Here is a 20,734-nt window from a genome sequence, read left to right on the forward strand (position 1 = left end):
AAATTTCATCTTGCATCAAACATTGAAAACAACGTAGACCTCTATTGAAAATCTAACATGAATAGATTTAATGTATATATACATACTAACATTTTCTGATATACACCTAAATATAAAATATTTAGTAAATGGCAACAAAAATGCTTCAGATGGAGATGAGTTTTTCTGATAAACAAATGCCAATAGTTTTTATACTGTTTTGTGTTAAATAAAGAAAAAAGAACAACAATGCATCTGAATATTTTCCAGTGGAAACCTTTTATTTCACCATGACACAATAGTGCACCGAGCCAGGAAACAAAACATCAATTTGACAAGAGGTGCAACAGAAACATCAAAGTAAAAACAGAATTCAAAAGACATGAGAAACAAACACATTAAATAAACTATTCACAACATCAAGATCATATTTTCCCTGGAAGGGAGTGGAACAACCACTAATACTGGAAGAAGTAAACACTTTAAGGTCATTTACAAAGGATTTGACCATGTCTGCAGTCTGTTGAACCCATCAAGCACAAAACACTGCGATCACTGACAAGTTAACCTTTATTCTTCAACATAGTTTTGATATTGAAACCTGGAAATTGACTGGAATTCGCAAAACTTTATCTGAATATTGTTTCATGGTTTTCCAATGATAATTGATAAATGACAAATAAACATCAGAGAAGCAAATCTGAAACACTGTTCAAAGCTAAAACGATTGGTTGCTTTATCTTTTGTTATGTTCGACTGAGCTATCTGTATATTTTTTATGTTATAATACATATGAGGATTTAGTATAAAATGATCATCTGAAGGGGATGAAACTGTACAGAGAGCCAAGACAAAGACAAAGGGACAGCGAGAAAAAGAAAAGTGGTCAGACATTTTGTCTTTGAATAGGACTAGAGGCACAAAGGGTCCACAGAGCAACAGATGTGACCATTCTGTAGAGAAAAAGAGAGGGAGGGAGGGAAGGTAAAGGAAGGAGACATTAGTCAAAAAAGGAAAGTAGCCAATTTGACACTCACTCAAGCATTTCCATACTGTATTTCTGTAACTCATTAAATAAGCATCAGTACAGCCTCTCATGATTCATCGCTCAGCTTAAATGATGCTGATGACCTTGGCCAGTCACATAAGGTGCTTTTATAAGTAGATGAATTCTCTCCTGTCCCTGAGCTCTGTTCTTTATTCCTACATTCATCTCACAAAGACAAATCTCACATCATCCGGGACCATTTTCTGTGTACTGTCCATGTTTCTTAGCTATTTATCTATAAAGGGAAAGTCGTGGCCTAACGGTTAGACTAGAGAGTCGGACTCACAATCGAAGGGTTGTGAGTTCGAGGCTCGGGCCGGCAGGAATTGTGGGTGGGGGAGTGCATGTACAGCATAAATGGCTGCCCACTGCTCTGGGTGTGTGTTCACGGTGTGTGTGTGTTCACAGCTGTGTGTGTGCACTTTGGATGGGTTAAATGCAGAGCACGAATTCTGAGTATGGGTCACCATACTTGGCTGAATGTCACGTCACGTCACTTTAAATGAATGGGCACATCATTTAGAGAGGTGTCTAAATGTGAGAGACCACTAGTGAAAATATATCTTATTTATTTATTATCAAATTCAATTATTATGATTTTTTTTTTCATTACAATTTATATTTTATAAGAAGCCCCAATCATGGCATGCTAAAAGAAAAGATGTATAGAAGCCCATTTCTCCAATAAAATAAAAAAAAGTTAATTGTGACTTATCTTCTTTGTGACTTCAAGCTTTTTTCTCAGTTTATATTAAAAATCAAAAAATTTAAGATAAACTCAGAATTGCGAGATATAGAAAAAAAGGTCACAATTGTGAGCAAAAAATTAGCAAATACCTTAAAAATAAAAGATTCAGTGGTAGAAATTTTCTTTGAACAACAAAAACAAAAAAGACAAGAAAACACAAAGTATAGTGTTATAAATGTGCATTACTATATATATATATATATATATATATATAAACTTTGCTATATTGATAATGCTAATAACCATGGGAAAATGTTACCGAAGTTTGTGAAAAAGATCCATTAATGCTCACTTATCACAAAGTTCCTTTGATTTCTTTGATCTTTGTTTTTTTCAAAGTTTAAATTAGGTTCTAGATGTCTCTATTCAGTGGGGTCTCAGAATTTTGGATCTCACTGTAAGTGTTTTATGAATAATATTTATATGCACCAAAACAATAAACTCAAAGCTGTGACTGGGCGCACCACCAAAAGCCTTTGCCTTTGACTGAATTGGTATTAAACTGTTTAAAAATAAATTAGCCAGATGTCCATGAAACCCTTAGTGGGCCTGAGGAAGCTGCCTTTGTGAAAATGTGAAAGGATCCAGCTTAATGACAAGCACAGGGGTTTACATCTAAATACTCAATAAAACATCTTGGTGATTTGCAACATGTGCGTCTGTGGGTGGTTATGTAAGTGTCAAGTACCTTGCACTGGCAGAGGGAACACTCCGTGCCGTGTTTGGTCCAAGCAGAGCCACTGAAGCGAGTGATCCCATATTCATCCTCACAGGTCTTGGTGATGTCATTCCGAACGGTATCGGCCAGACAGGGGTCCGTGACGCAGCGTGGACAGCATTCGCCCTCTGGAACCACTGTAAACTCACAGGCAGCCACCGGCGCACACGATATTGGCCAGCAGTCCACTTCCCCCCTCTGAGAAACACACAGACAGAGACATATTTCAATTTGATACAGAACAGAATCAATATTTTTTGCAATTCCGTGTACTACTAGCAGAGGCTAGTAGCATATAAATTATACACTTCCGCTTTTTAACATGCTGCAAATCACAAATAGTGTGTTGCACTCCCTGATCCAGAGAGGACTGTGTAATGAAGGATCGATACGACACTAGGTCAGAGCTGGTTTCATATAGTCTCACACAGGGCTCTGTTTCCTCCTGCATTCTTTAAAACGTTGTGTAACATCTGCTGGACTGCACGTGATGTGTCAAAATATATCAAAACTTTGATCCTTTTTGGATGCTTTCCACAGGTGCAAGAATAAAGTGATGGTGTACTTGGAATGACAAACAAAAAAAGTGTGTGAAGGTCAGTCCAAATAAACACTGCACGGTAAGTGTAAGCAAGACAGACAGAGAAAAAACACCAGTGTGTATATCTAGGGACAGTATGAGGAGATCAAATGCTTAATATGTTGGCAGAATCTCCCGCCTTTCAGTTAATACTAAATCACTTTACTTTGTGAGGAATCAAAGTTTTTCACTCTGTAATGTGTATGTGCATAAGCTGAGGAAAAAAAATGAATGTGTGTGTGTGTTTGTGTATATAAAAAATATATGCATGTGGCTGCATTTATTTGATCAAAAACAGCTAAAATGACTATTTTCTATTTTAATATATTTTAAAATGCAATGTATTCCTGTGATGATAAAGCTGAATTTTTAGCAGCCATTACTTCATAAATCTAACATGCTGATTGGCTGCTCATTTTTCATTTTATATTGTTATCAATGTTGTAAAAAGTTGTGTTGCTTAATATTTTTGTGGAAACCATGATTTTCCATGATTCTTTGATGTATAGGAAGTTCTGAAGAAATTTTTTTTTACCATTATAAGTCTTAAATATCACCTATTTATTTTGTCCTTGCTGAATAAAAGTATTAATTTCTTCTTTGAGTCGAGTCATTTTAATGAATCTGTGGATTTACTCTAATGAATCTGGTGTTCTGATCTTAATGACTCGGTTACATATTGGACAAATTCAGTTCTAGAGTTCAACTCACTGACTCAATGCAAATTATGACTCAAATTTAGACTTTTTTAATAGACATTTTGGGGTTTTGAACCATAAAAGTATTTTATATTATTTTACAGTTGATCTGTAAAATCTTTTCCTTTTTTGTTTCCGAGAAAGATACAGGTTCAAAACCACACAAGGGTGAATAAATGATTCATTTTTTGGGTGAACCGACTGCTTTATATCACTGCAAGACAAAATATTTTTCAGATTACATCCAGAGTCAGAATGAGCAGGTTACGCAGACCTTGATTACAAAGGGAATGCAGATATTTCTCTGAATGTCTCTCTCTTTCCTCCTGGAGATTTCTGTTCCGGAAACATTCTTTGTTCTTTCACTCCTCACACTTTTGTATTCTTAAAACACAAAGCATTCTTCCTGCCCCATTCTCTCTTTTTCGGTGTCTCTTCCACTCTTTCAAGTTCTGTGTTCTTTTTACTTTTTACTTTTTACTAGGGATTCGAAGAGTAAAGGGGGTTGAAAAGGACTAAAAGAAAGCACTGACTGAAAGAGAATGTGATAACAGTATAAGAACAACATAAAAGAGACAAACAAAAAGCAACTGTACTGAAACCTAATGAAATTTCAATATAGCTGTGCAAATCTGGCGCTGTTTGATCGTGTTCCTTTCTCGGACACAGATCACACTTGTCTAGGATTAAAAAGGACTTTCAATTGAAAGTCAGTTATTGAGCAATTAATCCAAAGGCTGGCTTTAGCATTTGCGCGGAAAACAAGCCCTTCATTGGTTAAACCATCCACAACTGTCTAGAGGTCTTTAACTGAATTAATTATAGACCTACAAGTTTAGCAGTCCTAAACTCTGAGGAAAAGGTTTAGTTCTCTGTGAGACAAAGAAATGTAAGCTGGGAGCCTGGCATGTCATATGAAGAACCTCTGACAAGTTTAGGAGCCCTGTTTGAACCCATTGTCAGCTCAGCAAATACTGAAGTAAGGATTTTCACTAGAGAGAAAGATAGAGTTAGCTGGACTTTATAATTCAATTCTTCACAGAGTGAAAAAAGTTCTGCATGAAGAAAGAAAAATGGCTTCTGGATGTTCAGTGCTGAACACCAGCACACAGGAGAGAAAAACACCAGAGGGGTTGAAAACTGCATTGTTCAAGGTTTTGGCACAAGGTTTCCTGACTGAGATATTGCAGAAAGTTCCACTGTGGCCAGCAGTTTCTCTGAATCTGAATCTAATACACAAGGAACAGAATGACAGTGGAGTTTATTCTGAGCGTTGTGCATGTGTGAATGCATACAGTTTGCTAAAGGGAACATATTTCATACTTTTGCATCATATTCCTTTCCTCGAGTCCAGTTATAATGGTAGTCAAGGTTGCTTGAACCAAAAAAATTGCAGTTCAGTTTTAAGTTACCATTTTCACTCTGACTCTTCAGCTGTTTTTGTCAAAGTACTTGTGACAAGAACTATGACAAGTTATGCTATGATTAGCTGATCTCCTCATACGTGAGGTTCATATTATTATTATTTTTTATTTACTTTAATTACATTGATGTTAAAAGGTTTGCAAAAAATTTATTTAAAATAATTTCCAAAACTCCAAAAAAAAAAAAATTCTAAATAGTTTTCAAAATACTTTTACCACTACAAATAGATATTATTATTATTATTATTATTACTATTAAATAATTTATATAATATGTTATCACAAATAATAATAATAATATGCAAAAGTCTGAGAAAATTTTCATTTTTAATTTAATTATTTTTAAATTTAGATTTAAAAATGTAGAACAAAGCTTAAGTATAATTAATTTTTTTTTTAAATATCTAATTTAATTATTTAAAAAAATTAACCTCATAAATATTAAACATTTGACATTTAAAATATAATTTATAAAATAATATAACAATTTTACATTTACCTCATATTAAATAATTCAATTATATTTAAATAACGTAGAAATATAATCATATCCAAAAGTCTGAGAATATTTTAATGACATATTTTGATTTAAATTAAAATGTTGAAAAACAAAGCAAAAGTATGATTAAATATTTAAGAGTTTAAAATATTGTATTTTATTATAAAAAATATAATATTTATATTATTTTAAATATTTTAAATTGTTTACATACTGAATACATATTCATAATAGATTTTTGACATTTAAAATATATATAAAATAATATAATATATGCTACTTAACACAAGATGCTATTTTGAACATTTTCAGATCATACTGTATGAACCACTAGGTTTTATAATACAGTATGTCAGGTTCATTAACATTTTATAATGACAAAAAACACACAGTAATGTATGCAAAATACATTTTCAAAAATGTTTTTCATTTTTTCTAGTGGTATTAGAAATTTGGGCCCCACTGTTTACTTCTAAATGTGGAGATATTTCAATACTCGTTTCTAATGTCCACCATATACTAGTTTATAAATATATACTGGCAATCATAACGCATTACCACATCGAGTTGGCATAACATGCTGCCACTCACCATGCACTGGCACTGCTGGCAGTTCTCCACCCAGGTCTCTCCATTACTGTACGCCAGCAGACCGTTCTGATGCAAACACTGAGAACTCAGACGAGGGTCGCATTCAGGACAGCACAACACATCCACCGTGGGATTCTCACAATCACACACCATCCGTCTACACATCACCAACCCCGACTGAAACAGGAGAGAAAGACAAGAGTCGGATTAAAAAGAAAATGAGGTTTCCTTTGACTACAATTCCCATCAGCCCCTTCGGCTCACCTGACACGAGCAGACAGAGCACCTGTCGTCATCCAGCACCCAAATCTGCCCGTTGTGTTTCACCTTCCCGTCATGGGCGCAGTCGCCCGTGCAGTTCCTACCGTGCGGACAGCGGCAGTCATAACCTCCGTCAACGTTAAAGCACACGGTGTCATTAGCACAGCTGTGCCGCCCCATCTCACATTCATCAATGTCTACCAACCAGAAAAAAAGAAGACACCAATTAAGTCAAGTTACATCCAAGGAGTCATGGTTTAGCTGGTTAGCATGATCTAGTTAACTACTACCATACATCTTTCTCCACTGACTTCCATTCAAAAGAAGCAAACTTGAAACAAGTTACCTTCACATGACTCTCCATTGGCCGAGAACATTCCGTTGTCATGGTAGCCATCGCGACACTCGCAGTGATACCAGCCAGGAAGGTTGACGCAAGTGGCTCGACTGTCACACTCCACAAATCCATCGGAGCATTCGTCGATGTCTGAAGAGACAAGGTGGAGACACGCATGAGAAAACTCAAGAAGTGTATGGAAAAAGCACAGGTGAGCACAGCTGTACCTGAACGACGTCAAAAATATCATGAAAAAAGTGGTAAAAATAGTATGAAATATTATTCAGTATGATCTGTTATGGCATTTGAAGCCAGAAAGATATTTAAAGAGAGCGTGTGTATGTGTGTATACACCCTAGTAAAAATAATGAAATATATTTAAATTACATTTATTTCATACTAAGTATAGTTCAAATCTATTTACTGACATATCGCTTGAGACTTGCTGATATAAAATGATAATTACACTCTATTTCAATGTGACTATTGATGCGGATTGCATGATCTTTGAATAATATCAGTCTTTAAATGTAAGATATTTAAAGTCTGTTTGAAGTATACTTGTCATAGTTCCACTTTAGCACAATCAAAGATACTTCAGTATATCTTTAGTTGGACTTCAGCACTACTTCTGCACAATTAAAGTGCATTAAGAACAAAATCAGTTGTTCCAGTTTAGTATACTTTAGTACAGTTGCAGCACATTTTTATTAAGTACAATAAATATGTAAAGGTATTTGTAGCATACTTAGCATGAAACAAATCTTTTTTCAAATACATTTTCTGTGACGGTAAGAGGTTTCTTTGTGTGTGTGTGTGTGTGTGTGTGTGTGTGTGTGTGTGTGTGTGTAAAATATGCCCACAAACGAATAACAAAGCAGAAAATGTTCAATTAAATACAATACAATGTATCTATCACCATAATTTCATTATAAAAATGCCTTAAAATGCATATTCTTAATGTTGAGTTATGCTAGAATGTATTATCCTGTTTCCATAACCTTTTTAAATTCCCAAATGGATGCAAATCTACATACTGTAAGTATATTTGATGTCTGTCCTCACACCAGACACAAAGAAAGGGAGATAAATAGAGCTTCTGCCATGGGCGTCTTAAAAGGAGCGTAATCCAACAGCTGTTGATAATGATGCTCTTCAGAATCTATTCAACTTTCAGTGCTTGTCCTTGGAATACACTCCCACAGAAAGCTATGTTGAGCGTCCCTCAGATCCAGCCAGTTCAATGATAACTTCAACCACAATGGCATACTGGGTGAGAAATGATTTTGTGACTTAAACCTTAGGTTACCAAATGTGTTTCACCTCACCCATCTCAGACTGTGCATTATATTGTATTTCAATGCCAATTGCAATGTCTGAAGTGAAGGCAAGGCTGAGAGGGTAAAACAAAAATGGACAAATACTGTGTTTCTGTGGGTGTGCAAGAGAGAGGGAAAAAATGTAGCCTTGAGAGTCTTTGTAAAAGAGCACAGAATATGAGAAACCGCCGAAAGGAGCTTGTGAATTAGGTTTGCAAGTGTTGCATATTAGTATTGCACGTGCTGAGAAATCTTTAAAGGGATGGTTCCCTCAAAAATGAAAAATTCAACATCACTTACTCACCTTCATGTTCTAAATGAACAGAACACAGCATAAAACCACCACTAAAATATTCAGAAAAGTCCAAAAATGGTAAATTTGATATATATAAAAAAATATATATACAGTATAGGGCCATAATATTATAAAATATTGAAGATGAATGTCTTCAGTGTTACATTATCTCAAAGAAATCATTCTAATATGCTGTGATGAAAACATAAAATATATATGTGGAAACCATAATATATTTGCTTTCAGAATTTTGTTCTTCCAAATGAACAGCATTTATCAGAAATATTTTACATTATAAATCTCTTTACTGTAATGTTTGATCGATTTAAAGGGAAAAATGACAATTCTGTTATTAATTACTTAACCTCATGTCGTTCCAAACCCGTAAGACATTTATTCATCTTCAGAACACAAATTAAGATATTTTTGACAAAATCCAAGAGCTTCTCGTAGCTTCATAATATTACAGTTGAACCACTGATGTCACATAGACTTTTTAAAAATGTCTTTACTACGTTTTTGGGGCCTTGAACCTGGTAGTTATTTTGCACTCTATGGAGGGTCAGAAAAGTCTTGGATTTAATTAAAAATAACTTAATTTGTGTTCCGAAGATGACCAAAGGTCTTACAGGTTTAAAACAAAATAAGGGTGAGTAAATAATGACAAAACTTTCATTTTGGGCTGAACTAACCCTTCAATGCATCCTTGCTTAATAAAAGCATTACATTTTAAAGAAAAAAATAGAGAGATTAAACCGTTTAACCTTTACTCCGTCACATTAATTAAAATGCTTAACACTGGGCATTTTCATTTACAAAATTCATAATATATATAATAAAACAATATTTAATTAAATTTGGGGTCATTATCATATAGGGTCATTGTAAATTTGGGTTTATAAACGATAACAGAACATTCTTTTTTGGGTGAACTGTCCCTTTAAGAGAACCTTCTGCAGGAACAATTGATCAGAAGCAGAATGTCTTATGTGAGAATCTTTCATGCAAAGGTTCTGAATATTTTTCACTCCTCTGACTAAGATTTCCACACTTTTTCTAAAGATTTCACTTGCCTAACACTAATTCCCCCATCCCTCCTAAACAAAGAGCGGCGAAAATAACACAAACAGTGCTGAATAATACATAGATGTAGGCAGAACTGATAGAATTTATTCATTTTCTTCCTTGAGCACAAACACACACTGCACTCATCTCCCTCAGAGGAATGGCTGGCATTTGTGTTGTCAGTTAGAAGTAGCGAGTATTGATTGACTGTGTATTCATGGGCAAACCCCCAGGGTTCCTGCTGTCCTGTAGCCCTGCCACTAATTTGTCACGGAATGTCACAAGTCAACGGCACAACACACAGTCACCATCTCATTTGTTCAAAATTTGGGATCCTCAAATATTTCCATTTGTCTGCAGCTTGAGTTTTGTTCAAGGTCAGTTTAAAGGAATAATTCACTCATGAGTATTTGCTGAAAGTTTACTCACCCTCGGAAAATCCAAGATGCAAATGAGAAATTTAGAAATTTAGCATTATCATTTGCTCATCAATGGATCCTCTGCAGTAAATGGGTGCCGTCAGAATGAGAGTTCAAACAGCTGATAAAAATATCACAATAATCCACAAGTAAACTCCAGATCATCAATTAATGTCTTGTGATGGGAAAAGCTGCTTATGAGAAACAAATCCATCATCAAGACCTTTTAAGAAGACCATCTTCTTAAATTTCATAATTCATAGTATTGCTTCCTCCAGTGACAAAGTCCACTCCCTGATGTTCTCTCACTCCCAAATCTACCAAAATATTAGTTTTGAACTGTTTTGGACGGTTATAAATGGTGATTTATCTGTGCATATTTCTCTCCTGATTCACATAAGACAACTTTTTCACTTGAGAAAGCAATATTATTAATATTACGGTCGTATTTGAGTACTGTAGGAAACAATGATTTGAAGAATCATAATGATGGATTTGTTTCTTTCAACCTCACATCTGTCCACCTCACATGACATTTATGAACTGGAGTTGTATGGATTACTTGTGGATTATTGTCATGGTTTTATCGGCCGTTTGGAATCTCATTCTGATGGTACCCATTCACATCAGTGAGCAAGTGATGTAATGCAAAATTGTATATTTTTCTTTAATTTTAGGGTGAATTATATTCCTTTAAGATTGCAGATTCTTTTGAGATAATCATGAGAATCATGGTGTGTAATTTACTAGCAGGCTGAACACTTCCTGATTATAAGTGCCAAGTAAAACAGATTATCCAATCCCATGAGCACAGACGGGAATAGTTATGGGTCCACAGTGGAATCCTCAAGTCAATTTCATCAGGGACGATTCTTCAAGCGGGTAGTCATCAATCCACTCAGTCCTTTAATGTCCCAGCTGTTCCAACCCCAGCTATCTCCTTCATCTGCCCTGCTCTCGTTTTTTTCTCCCTTCCCTTCATCCTCCCTCTCCATCCTCACACTAATGAACAGATTCACACCCACTGCTGGTTCTCACTGGGGAGCTCAGTACTGTAGAAGGGCCTCGATGCAAATGAGAGTGTGTGCATGAAAGTCTGGTCCCATTCTCAAACAAGTCTGGCACTTTTTTTTGAACAGGATGTTCAAACATGCACCTTTTCTTATTGAGAAGGCAGACAGCAGAATCTCACAGCTTCCCCAATAAAAGTGGCAATTCAGAGGAAAGTATTATCTTTAAAGTCAATGTGAATTGCTGTTCACAACCCATTTTATTGGAGATGGTGATGCATTTTAGAAATATTAATTGAGAAAAACACGAGCCCATAGAAAGTAAATACTGTAGATACAATAGATTTATTTTTCTCACCCCCTTACCATTTTTTTTAATAAATTAAAATATATAATAAAATATGACATTAAAATAAATCTAAATAAAAAACTTTTAAATTAAAATTTATTATATAACATTTTTCGACAGTGTATATAAAATTATATAAAACTCCAAATAAAAATGTTGTATTCTAAAATTTGACAAAAATATTAAAATAAAAAACTCTCTATAATATTTAACAATTTTATTAATCATAATATATTAATATATATACATATATATATATATATATATATATATATATATATATATATATATATATATATATATATAAGAAAACATGACAAGTATATTCAACAATTTAAAATAATATATTTAACAATTTTAATAATTATAATATTTGTATTGTAAAATGTTTAACGAAGTAATACAAAATAATACCTACATAATATTATACATTATTTTTCAGTGTTACGCAGGATAAATAATAAAAGAAAGATGCTCAACAACTAAACATATATTAGTTCAACCTAATTAGACAGATTAAATATTTTATTGAATACATTTGTTAAAAAGAAAATGTTGTGTTTAAAATTAAAATGCACAATAATACATGACGATATAAAAATTATAAGAGAAAAGTCGAAAATATTTTATTTCATACTATATACAGCATTACATCTTAGTTTTCAGTTTTACTCTGATATTTCTTCTGATACCTCTAAAACAGAGGGCTGTTTTGCACAGTAAGGGAGGAAGCTCAACAGCTAAACACTAATTAGCTCCACCTCATTAGACAAGATGAGTAACGCCTTGGAATACATAAACCCAATGAAGCAGACATAATCAGAGCGCTTAAATAAACATAGAGGAGTTTTATCGGAAGACCCAACCAGCAGTTGTTTTGACTCTCTTTGTACATACAATGTTACGCTCCTCCCTGTGGGACTGTCTCACTAGAGCTTCTGAAGATATTCTCGTTCAAATTTCACTGGGGTAGCGCTCCATTCTAGCTTTATGAGTAAAGGCTTCTTGCAAAGACACAGTTAAGGTGTTCAGCGACAAACTGCAGCCATTTTTTCCGCAAGACTGCAAGTTGAAGGTGCTTACATCCCCTTGCTATACACCCATCACATAAAGAATTAACAAGTAGCCTGCAGAAAGGTCTTGTTTAAGAGGAAGGACCCCCGAGCTCAGGGCGTTTAACCCCTGAGGACCTCCTGTAATTGGGTTTCTTTTATGAACAGAGCATGTGTGAAGCATCTTAGCCAATCCGATGGATAGTAAGAGGTAAGAGCTGGAATATGAAAGGAAATGCGACTCCCTACAGCTTCCTTTTCAGAGGAAGATAAAAAGAGAGCGAGAGAGAGCTTCCCTCACAGCATTTTTATTCAGAAAGCATCTCTGCCACAGGATATTTGATGGAGAAGATAATTCAGAGTCTTTGTGCTTCAGTCGATTACTCTCATTAAAGAACAGAATAACAATAAAAACACAAAGCTCTTATCAAATCATTTCTCTATTTTACCAGGAGAACAATATCCCCTGAACTAATGGATTGCTTTGTATTTAAAGAACTGGTGGGGAGTGTTACCGAAGTTGGCCATATGTGCCAACCTCAAGCTGGCATAGATTAAAAAAAGAGAGAGAGAGGCTTACTGACAAAGACGGAGAGTTTAATAATGCAGTTCTTTTAGTTGAGGGATAGGAGGTTTCAAAGGGATGGAGAACAGACGTTTCTTTTTCTCTCATTTTGTTTGTGCAATATTTATCCTCTTTGTGCTTTTGTCATAACATTATATTTCCCCTCAGAGGAAGACAGAAAACATGAAGGAGAAACCGTGAGAGATTACAGACGGCTGAGCGCCCCAAAAAATAAATAATAATAATAATGATGCATAAAGCGCATAATCTATCATTCATATATACAGAAAAATACCACAAAATAAAAAGAAATGCATAAGACCTCTTTAACATACAGTACAAGGTGTCCAAAAGGCAAAGCACTCAACAAAGAAATTTTCGAATAAATTTTCAACAAAGAAATTTTCGAATAAATAAATCCTGGTGTTATTTTCTCGGAATTCTTTTGGTTTACCCTTTTTCTTTGTTCAAATCTTATTTTGGTTATTTCAGATGAATGCTATATACAAACAAACAAATTAAAACAAGCAAACAAATGGTCTTAAAATAAAATAAAATAGTTTTGTTGTTTTTTTATTTAAAAAATAAATAAATCTTGGTGTGTTTTTTTGTCTGAATTATTTTGTCTTATGTTTTGTTTGTAAAAAAAAAAGCTTTTTTGTCCTTTTTCTTTTGGTAATTGCTCTCTGCATATTACAATTAAATGAACGAATGAACAATTGAACATGAGTATGAGCAAACAAATGAAAAAAATAATTTATCATTCTGGGTTTCAAATACTTTATAACTATTTATAATTTTTATAAAATATAAAAATAGAACAAAAAATTGGGGTTTCACAATCTAATTTAAATGTGAAAAAAGACAAACAAAAGTTTTTTAATAAATATTTATGATTTTTATCATATTGATTGATGATATATATATATATATATATATATATATATATAGTGATCTTAGTGGATTTTTCCTCTGTTATTTTATATTGTAAAATATTTGTATTTATCTTTGTCATTTTCTTTTTCAAATTTAGCTCTGTAATTGACAATAAATAAAACAACCAAAAACACAGGCAAACAAAAACAAACAAAAAGACAATAAATAAATTGTAAATTGTAAAATTACCATAAAGATTTTGGCATGTTTGTTAAGCTATTTTCCTATGTAGATATTTTAGGCTTTTTCATTCTTGTGGAGACATTTGATCCCTGCAATGTAAGAAAACCTGACCCATGTATAACATAGCTGTGAGTTTGTTTGTGTGTCAGTTAGTTCTGCCTCCAAGAACGGTGAGTCAGGCGTTCAGTACACACACAGTGTCTCGCAAACCACACCTCACTCTATCTTCTCTCTATCTCTCCACCAGCTGTCTCCTTTAGTCCCCATGCCTCCTCATTTCCTGTCTCCTCACTCCTCTTTTTCTCTCTCCCTTCATCATCCCTCTGTCACTCACACATAGAAGCAAGTGGGTGTTGGACCGGTTTGTAGAAAACCACCGGCAGATACCCTGCTGGGTAATGTTGAGCAAAAGGTTCTGAGGTCTCTGCCTCCCTCTCTCTCTCTCTCTCTCTCTCTCTCATACACACACACACACACACACACACATACAGACCCATCCCCAGAGCCATAAAAAAGCTTCATGTCCATCTCTTTTCTGCTCTTCCAAAGTTTAATGGCTCGCTTGAAATGGCTCGCTTGAAATTGTACCTGCAAGCCAACAGAACCCTGCACTGTGAAAAATCTATCTCCTTGTCAGTATTTTGGTTTGTTGACTCGTATTACGAAACATCCTTAGAACTACATGGAAATAAATTTGGTGTAGAATTAGAAACAATATTCACACAGAAACTGCAAGTAAATTTCACAGATACTTACAAAGAAATATTATACAATTATATTATCTGAAAAAAGGCATATTATCTTACACAGATATTTAAGAAGATATCGTTTTTTATTTTTTATTTTTTATTTTTGCTTCAGTGTTCATTTCTGCCTGCACGAATCCTGGGACATGAAAAGTTTTCAGTGTCAAGTAATTTTCCTGTCAACACTAAAAATGCAATACTGAGTGAAGCTACAAAATCACAGTCCTTCAGAACATCTTTAATGTTTAATATAAAGCTATGAGGTGTGGGCAAGGCTTGTCAGTGCATGCAGCATGACAAAACACAAACAAGACGTCGTGTCGTGTGACATTTGTCATGACTGATTAGGACACAAACTGAAATTACATGGAGGAAATGTGATCTATATCTTTACACTCTCATATTGCTTTTGGTTAATATATGGTGTCAGAGAAACAGGTGACATCTATCTTCAGAATCAGACATACATATATTTAAAGTGCAATGAAACTTGGTTCACTTGTGTATACAGTATGTGGGGGTTTATGAATAAATGGTGCACTGATGATAGAATATAGCATATATATCAGGATAAGCTGCACTAGATAATGTATCACTAGCTTGAAAGTTGACCACTGATTTTTGCTGATTGATTGATAAATAGATAAATAATTATCTTTATTTATAATTTATAAATTGTAACAAATTATTTATATTAATATTTAACTTAAACTTGAGGTTTAAATTATCGAAAAATCATAGATTTTCACAAGCATAGCAACTACTGAAAATATTTTAATATTGAACTTTTATTATAATATTATAATTTTTATATCCACCACTATTATATAACATTATTATATTTATATTTTTATATTAATGTTATGTTTTTTTATATTTTACTAACATTAATTTATAATAATATTACAATATATTAAAACAAGTAAAATATAATAATATTTAACTTTTATAATAATTCAAAGTAATCATTTTTCTATAATTCGCACTATTACAAAAAGTAGTTATACCAAGTAATTAAATTTTTCATTTTTAAATAATTAAAAAAAAAATTCACATTTGTTACATTTAATTATTAATTTGTTGTTATTGAGAATAAGTAACACTTTCAATACTGAAAATAACATTTTGATAATAATCTGTATTCTAATTAGAATAAAATAAATAACATTAGTTTATATTCTGTATTGTAACACAGAACTATATTCTTCTGTTATGCAGAACAACATAATATAGAGAATAATCTTAGCAACACTTAAGTGAATAAGTTTAGCAGCACTTTATATTGTCCTTAGACATTAATAATCAAATTTATAGCAAACATACATATCCACAGTGTCATGAAACATGGCACAGTCCACTGAGAGACATCTGTGATCATGTTCACATTCTTGGAAATCATTTGAGATAAGTATCTCACTCGCCTGGAAAATATCAAAAATAAATCACCTCAGGGCTTCTCCAGCTCCTACAGCACTACATTTCTACCACCTCACGCCATCACTATTATGAAAACACTTGAGGGGCAACATCACAGCATGAGAACATGTTGTACACTTTACTCCACTCCCAATTTCTTGCCCTGGCCTCTGCAGAAAGGTTGCAGGAAATGTCCTTCCACTGGCCTAATTGTGTCTTACCTGTCTCACATCTCTTTCCAGTGAAGCCCTGCTGGCAGACGCAGGTATCTGGAGAGACGCAGGAGCCTCCGTTGAGACACTGGCCCTCACACAGCGCTGCACATCAAACACAAGACACAGGGGTCAACACACATTTCAGCAGGATTACGCCACAGCAATAAAACCTGCTCTCTGCAAACCAGAGGTTGAGCTAATGCATGTGTGCACTGTAAAACAAAGATAGTCCATCAATAAAACAAAGATTATTAGAGTATGCTTCACAAGTTTAGCTTTCAAAATTTCAAGTGTATTTGTTACTTGCCATTTCTTTGCAGTTAATTATGAAATTTACTAGCAATTTCGAGTGAAAAAGTGGAAAATGACAACAATTGTGTAAATATAATTTAACTGTACCATTTGCAGCATGCATCCATATGTGAATGGTTAAACACACTTTCTGGTCAAAATGTTGGTCTTGGTAAGAAAATTTTACTTTCCTGATCATGCATTCGGTCATGCAGCGCAAATGCTGATTATTGTTTTATTTGCTTTTAATATGTTACTTTGTTTACTTTCTAATTACTTTTGGATTTTTTTTTTACTTAATTGAGAAATAACATTTACATTTATTGTAAATGTTAATTTATTTACATCAATTCCAAAATATTTAGCATTTATTTATTAATATAATAATTAGAAAAACTTCAATACTGTTTGCTTAATTTGTATCTTTGTTATGTTTCTTTTATTTGCTTTTAATTGTTTTCTTTGTTATTTTATTATGAACTGTTTACCTAAATAACTACTTGACAAATTATTGAATACATATTTGTTCATATGAATTAATTCTAAAATATTTATTAATTAATAAATAAACATTTAATATTTATGCAAATGGGGAATTCATAAAGCAATATCTTTGTTCAGTTATTTTTATTTTATTATTATGCATTTTATTTATTTATTGGCTTATTTGTTTCTTTGTTTTTATTATTGATTACTTGGAATAATTGCTTGAAAAAAACGTTTTTGTTTTTTTTCATTGAAAAATACTTTCTCTGTGTGCCTTTTGTTCTTCTGTGAAAAATAAGATATTTTGAGAAATGTCAGTTTTTTGTCCATACAATGGAAGCCAATGTTTACCAAAGCTGTTTGGTAAAAAACTATATTATTCAATATTCTGTGTTCCACAGAAGTAAGTCATTTGGATTAAAAAAAAAAAAAAAACGAGTTGTTTATTAGCATGCCGATTATTAACATATTGGCTGTTTAAAACCACATATTCTGAAAGATCATATTCTACATCCCTAGTCCTACCCAATACCTAAACTTAACAACTACCTTACTAACATTAATTACATTTTATATTGAAAATCCAAATTTTTACTGTAATTTTGGTACCAAGACTAGTGTGTAATGTTGAGTTCAGATGTTTGTGCTTACCTCTGCAGACAGTTCCATTACCGATGAACCCTGGTTTACAGGAGCAACTGTGTCCTCCAACCGTATTGAAGCAAAGAGCGTTTTCGTCACAGGTATTCAGTCCATGCACACACTCATCGTGCTCTGAAACCACAAGAGGAGTGTGCATCAGTGTGTGTTTGCACACTTTTGCACAACTTTTTTTTTTTGCACATCCGGCACTTTCCATCTTCCTTGCTGCTGTTTCTCTCGGAGGGCATGCAATTCCATCTCAAAGATGAAAAACAGGCAGGAGGAAAGAGAAAGAGACAGAAAGAAAGAATAAAACACGGAAAGGAGTAGGAGTCAGATGCGCATGAGCACAGTGCTTAGGGAATAACTGACACTACTGTACAAAAATAATATGCCACAGTCTTTGTTGAAGGTTGTCTGCACTTTTGAGATGCTGTCAAAGAGTTTTTTGCCCTTAGACGTTCTCTATCTGGGAAGCAATGTCTCAAAAAACTGTAAAAGGGCTATAGTTCATGATGTTCAGATATATAAATAATTAATAATAAACAAATTAATTCAGGATTCTTTGATTAAATAATTCAAAAGAACAGCATGTATTTAAAGTTGAAACATTTTGTATTATTAAAATTGTCTTTACTGTGACTTTTGATCAGTGTAATACATCCTTATTTAATAAAGATATTAATGTATTTATCTTTTTTTATTATTCCTTATTTATTTTTATTTTTGTCACTAGCACTCTAACTAACTTTAATTTTTAATAGTCATTTTCCATTTTCTCGTAAATGAAGTAACCAAAATTATTGGATTGAAACATATGATTTATAACAAAAAGAGCAAACCAGTCCATGTATTGTTTCACCATGTTACAGTCTTACAATGACCTCCAGATGACCCCATACTAAAGAAAGGCTTCACTCAGCCTGCTTGAAATGTCAAAGAACGGTCCTCCGCTGCAGAGCCTCTGTCATTAATATTTCTCTTTGGGGAAAAATGTTCCCACAGCAACCAGGAGTTAAGGAGAATCGGACAGACACTCAGAGAGAATAGTGAAGATACTGTGAAAATGTTGGTGAAACTTCAGTGAACCTCATTAATATATCATACCGACCAAGCAAAAGAGAGAGATCTGTCTAAAACAAAACAAAAAATCTAACCTTATGTTTGATATTAGGGATGCACAATATATGCTGATACCATATCGGTTATCGGCCGATATTAGAATCAGTATCGACCAATGTAAATGTTGGTTTATATTAGATATTTAAATGTGCATGCACAACTTCCCTATTTAATATAAATAACTCACTTAATATAAAAAAACACAAATAACTGAAATGCAATTTTAGTTAATCTCAGACTGAATATTCATTTTTCATGTGCATTACAATGCTGTGATGCCTCAATTCAACTGTAGCATTTAAAATCATTGATTTTTTTTTATCATCTCATTTGAAGATCCAAAAGAAAAAAAGGATGAAATCAAAGCCAATAAAGAATTTGGTCCAATATCAGCTCCACTGGCTCCTCTGACGCAAGCTCTGTTTACCTCAATCAGTGATATTAAAGTCATGCCAAGCAGCATTTGACTCAGATGAATCCCTCACAGTGGACGTGTTTGTATGGTCTGATTTCTCATCTGCGTTGACTCATCTGCCCATGATAGCTATAGCGACACCAATTATCCTGCTAATTACTCATATTAACAAAAATCTTTCTCTCCTTGCCTCACACATATTCATTTACCTTATATCTTCCAGATGGGCAGATCTAGCAGTTTCCAACAGCAACAACAGATTCATATTGTGCTTCTCTCATTCTCATTCTCTTTCTCTCTCTCTCTCTCTCTCTCTCTCTCTCTCTCTCTCTCTCTTTATATATATATATATATATATATATATATATATATATATATATATATATATATATGAGAATTTCCTCCTCAGGTTTTCCTTCTCTACTGATTTATTTCTTCAAATCCCAGTGTTTACACCTGTCTGGTGTGTTTTTCTTAAATGCGTCACTTGTCATCTCCTCAAAACCATCCTCCAGTGAAGCAAAACTGCCAAATCAACTTTAGTCATAAATCTTACAACACACATCTTTAAATCACTCTCATTAAAATGTCATTAAATCATCTCATTAAAATGCACTTTAACTGATGAATGATACTGATTGGCTGTGTGTTTTTATGCTGCGGTTCCTCATCTATGATCACCTCGGGATGCATTTGCAGCTGAATTAAGGAACCTTCACCAGTGCAATGCAGATCACATATTCAGTCTAAACGCTTTAAACAGGGTGTCATAAAATCATATTCGTTCTTACCGACAGAAATGCTGTTTCTCAAGCATGCAACAAAATCATGTTCGGAATAGACGATTCTTTGTGTTTGTGCATGAAAGGGATAGTTCATTCAAAAATGTTAAATAATTTACTCATCCTCTAATTTACTCATGACTTCTTTATTCTATGGAACATAAAAGAAGATGTTTAGCAGAATGTTCCAGCAGAATCATTCTGATCTTTGAAGGGACATTTACATGGACAGCCCTGTACAGAAAGCACATAAATGAACTGATTGGAGACCAACGTCATTTTAGGCTTAACATCTGCTGACTGCTCAAGGGGAACTAATGAAGTATTCTGTGAGAGACACAGAAAGAAAGGAGAACTAGAAACCCCATAATGTCCGTTGTTAATGCAAAATGTTATTTTTCGATATTTTTCGTTTGACAGCAAACACTAACTAATGACTAGCACTGTTCATGTAACTGACAAAAACTCTTATGCCTACAAGTTTGTTCATTGCTGAGCAAAGGATGTAATTAGTAAATATCAGTGAGCTGATCATGAAGTTTT

At 33.7% G+C, this 20,734-nt stretch overlaps 1 protein-coding gene across 2 annotated transcripts in view; it reads right to left on the reverse strand.

The window, feature by feature from the left end:
- Positions 1-239: 239 nt before the first annotated feature.
- The window catches only part of LOC132105722 (protein kinase C-binding protein NELL2-like), a 41,796-nt gene continuing 21,301 nt past the window's right edge, over positions 240-20,734 (reverse strand). For both annotated transcript variants that reach the window (XM_059511063.1, XM_059511061.1), the window contains exons 14-20: positions 17,882-18,004; positions 16,460-16,555; positions 6,893-7,033; positions 6,550-6,743; positions 6,286-6,462; positions 2,464-2,691; positions 240-932 (exon numbers count right to left, since the gene is read on the reverse strand). In XM_059511063.1, coding sequence (XP_059367046.1) covers positions 891-932; positions 2,464-2,691; positions 6,286-6,462; positions 6,550-6,743; positions 6,893-7,033; positions 16,460-16,555; positions 17,882-18,004 — 1,001 coding nt within the window. In that variant the 3' untranslated portion in view covers positions 240-890. The remainder of the gene's footprint in view (positions 933-2,463; positions 2,692-6,285; positions 6,463-6,549; positions 6,744-6,892; positions 7,034-16,459; positions 16,556-17,881; positions 18,005-20,734) is intronic.

The sequence above is a fragment of the Carassius carassius genome, chromosome 26, assembly GCF_963082965.1.
Source record: "Carassius carassius chromosome 26, fCarCar2.1, whole genome shotgun sequence".
NCBI lineage: Eukaryota > Metazoa > Chordata > Actinopteri > Cypriniformes > Cyprinidae > Carassius > Carassius carassius.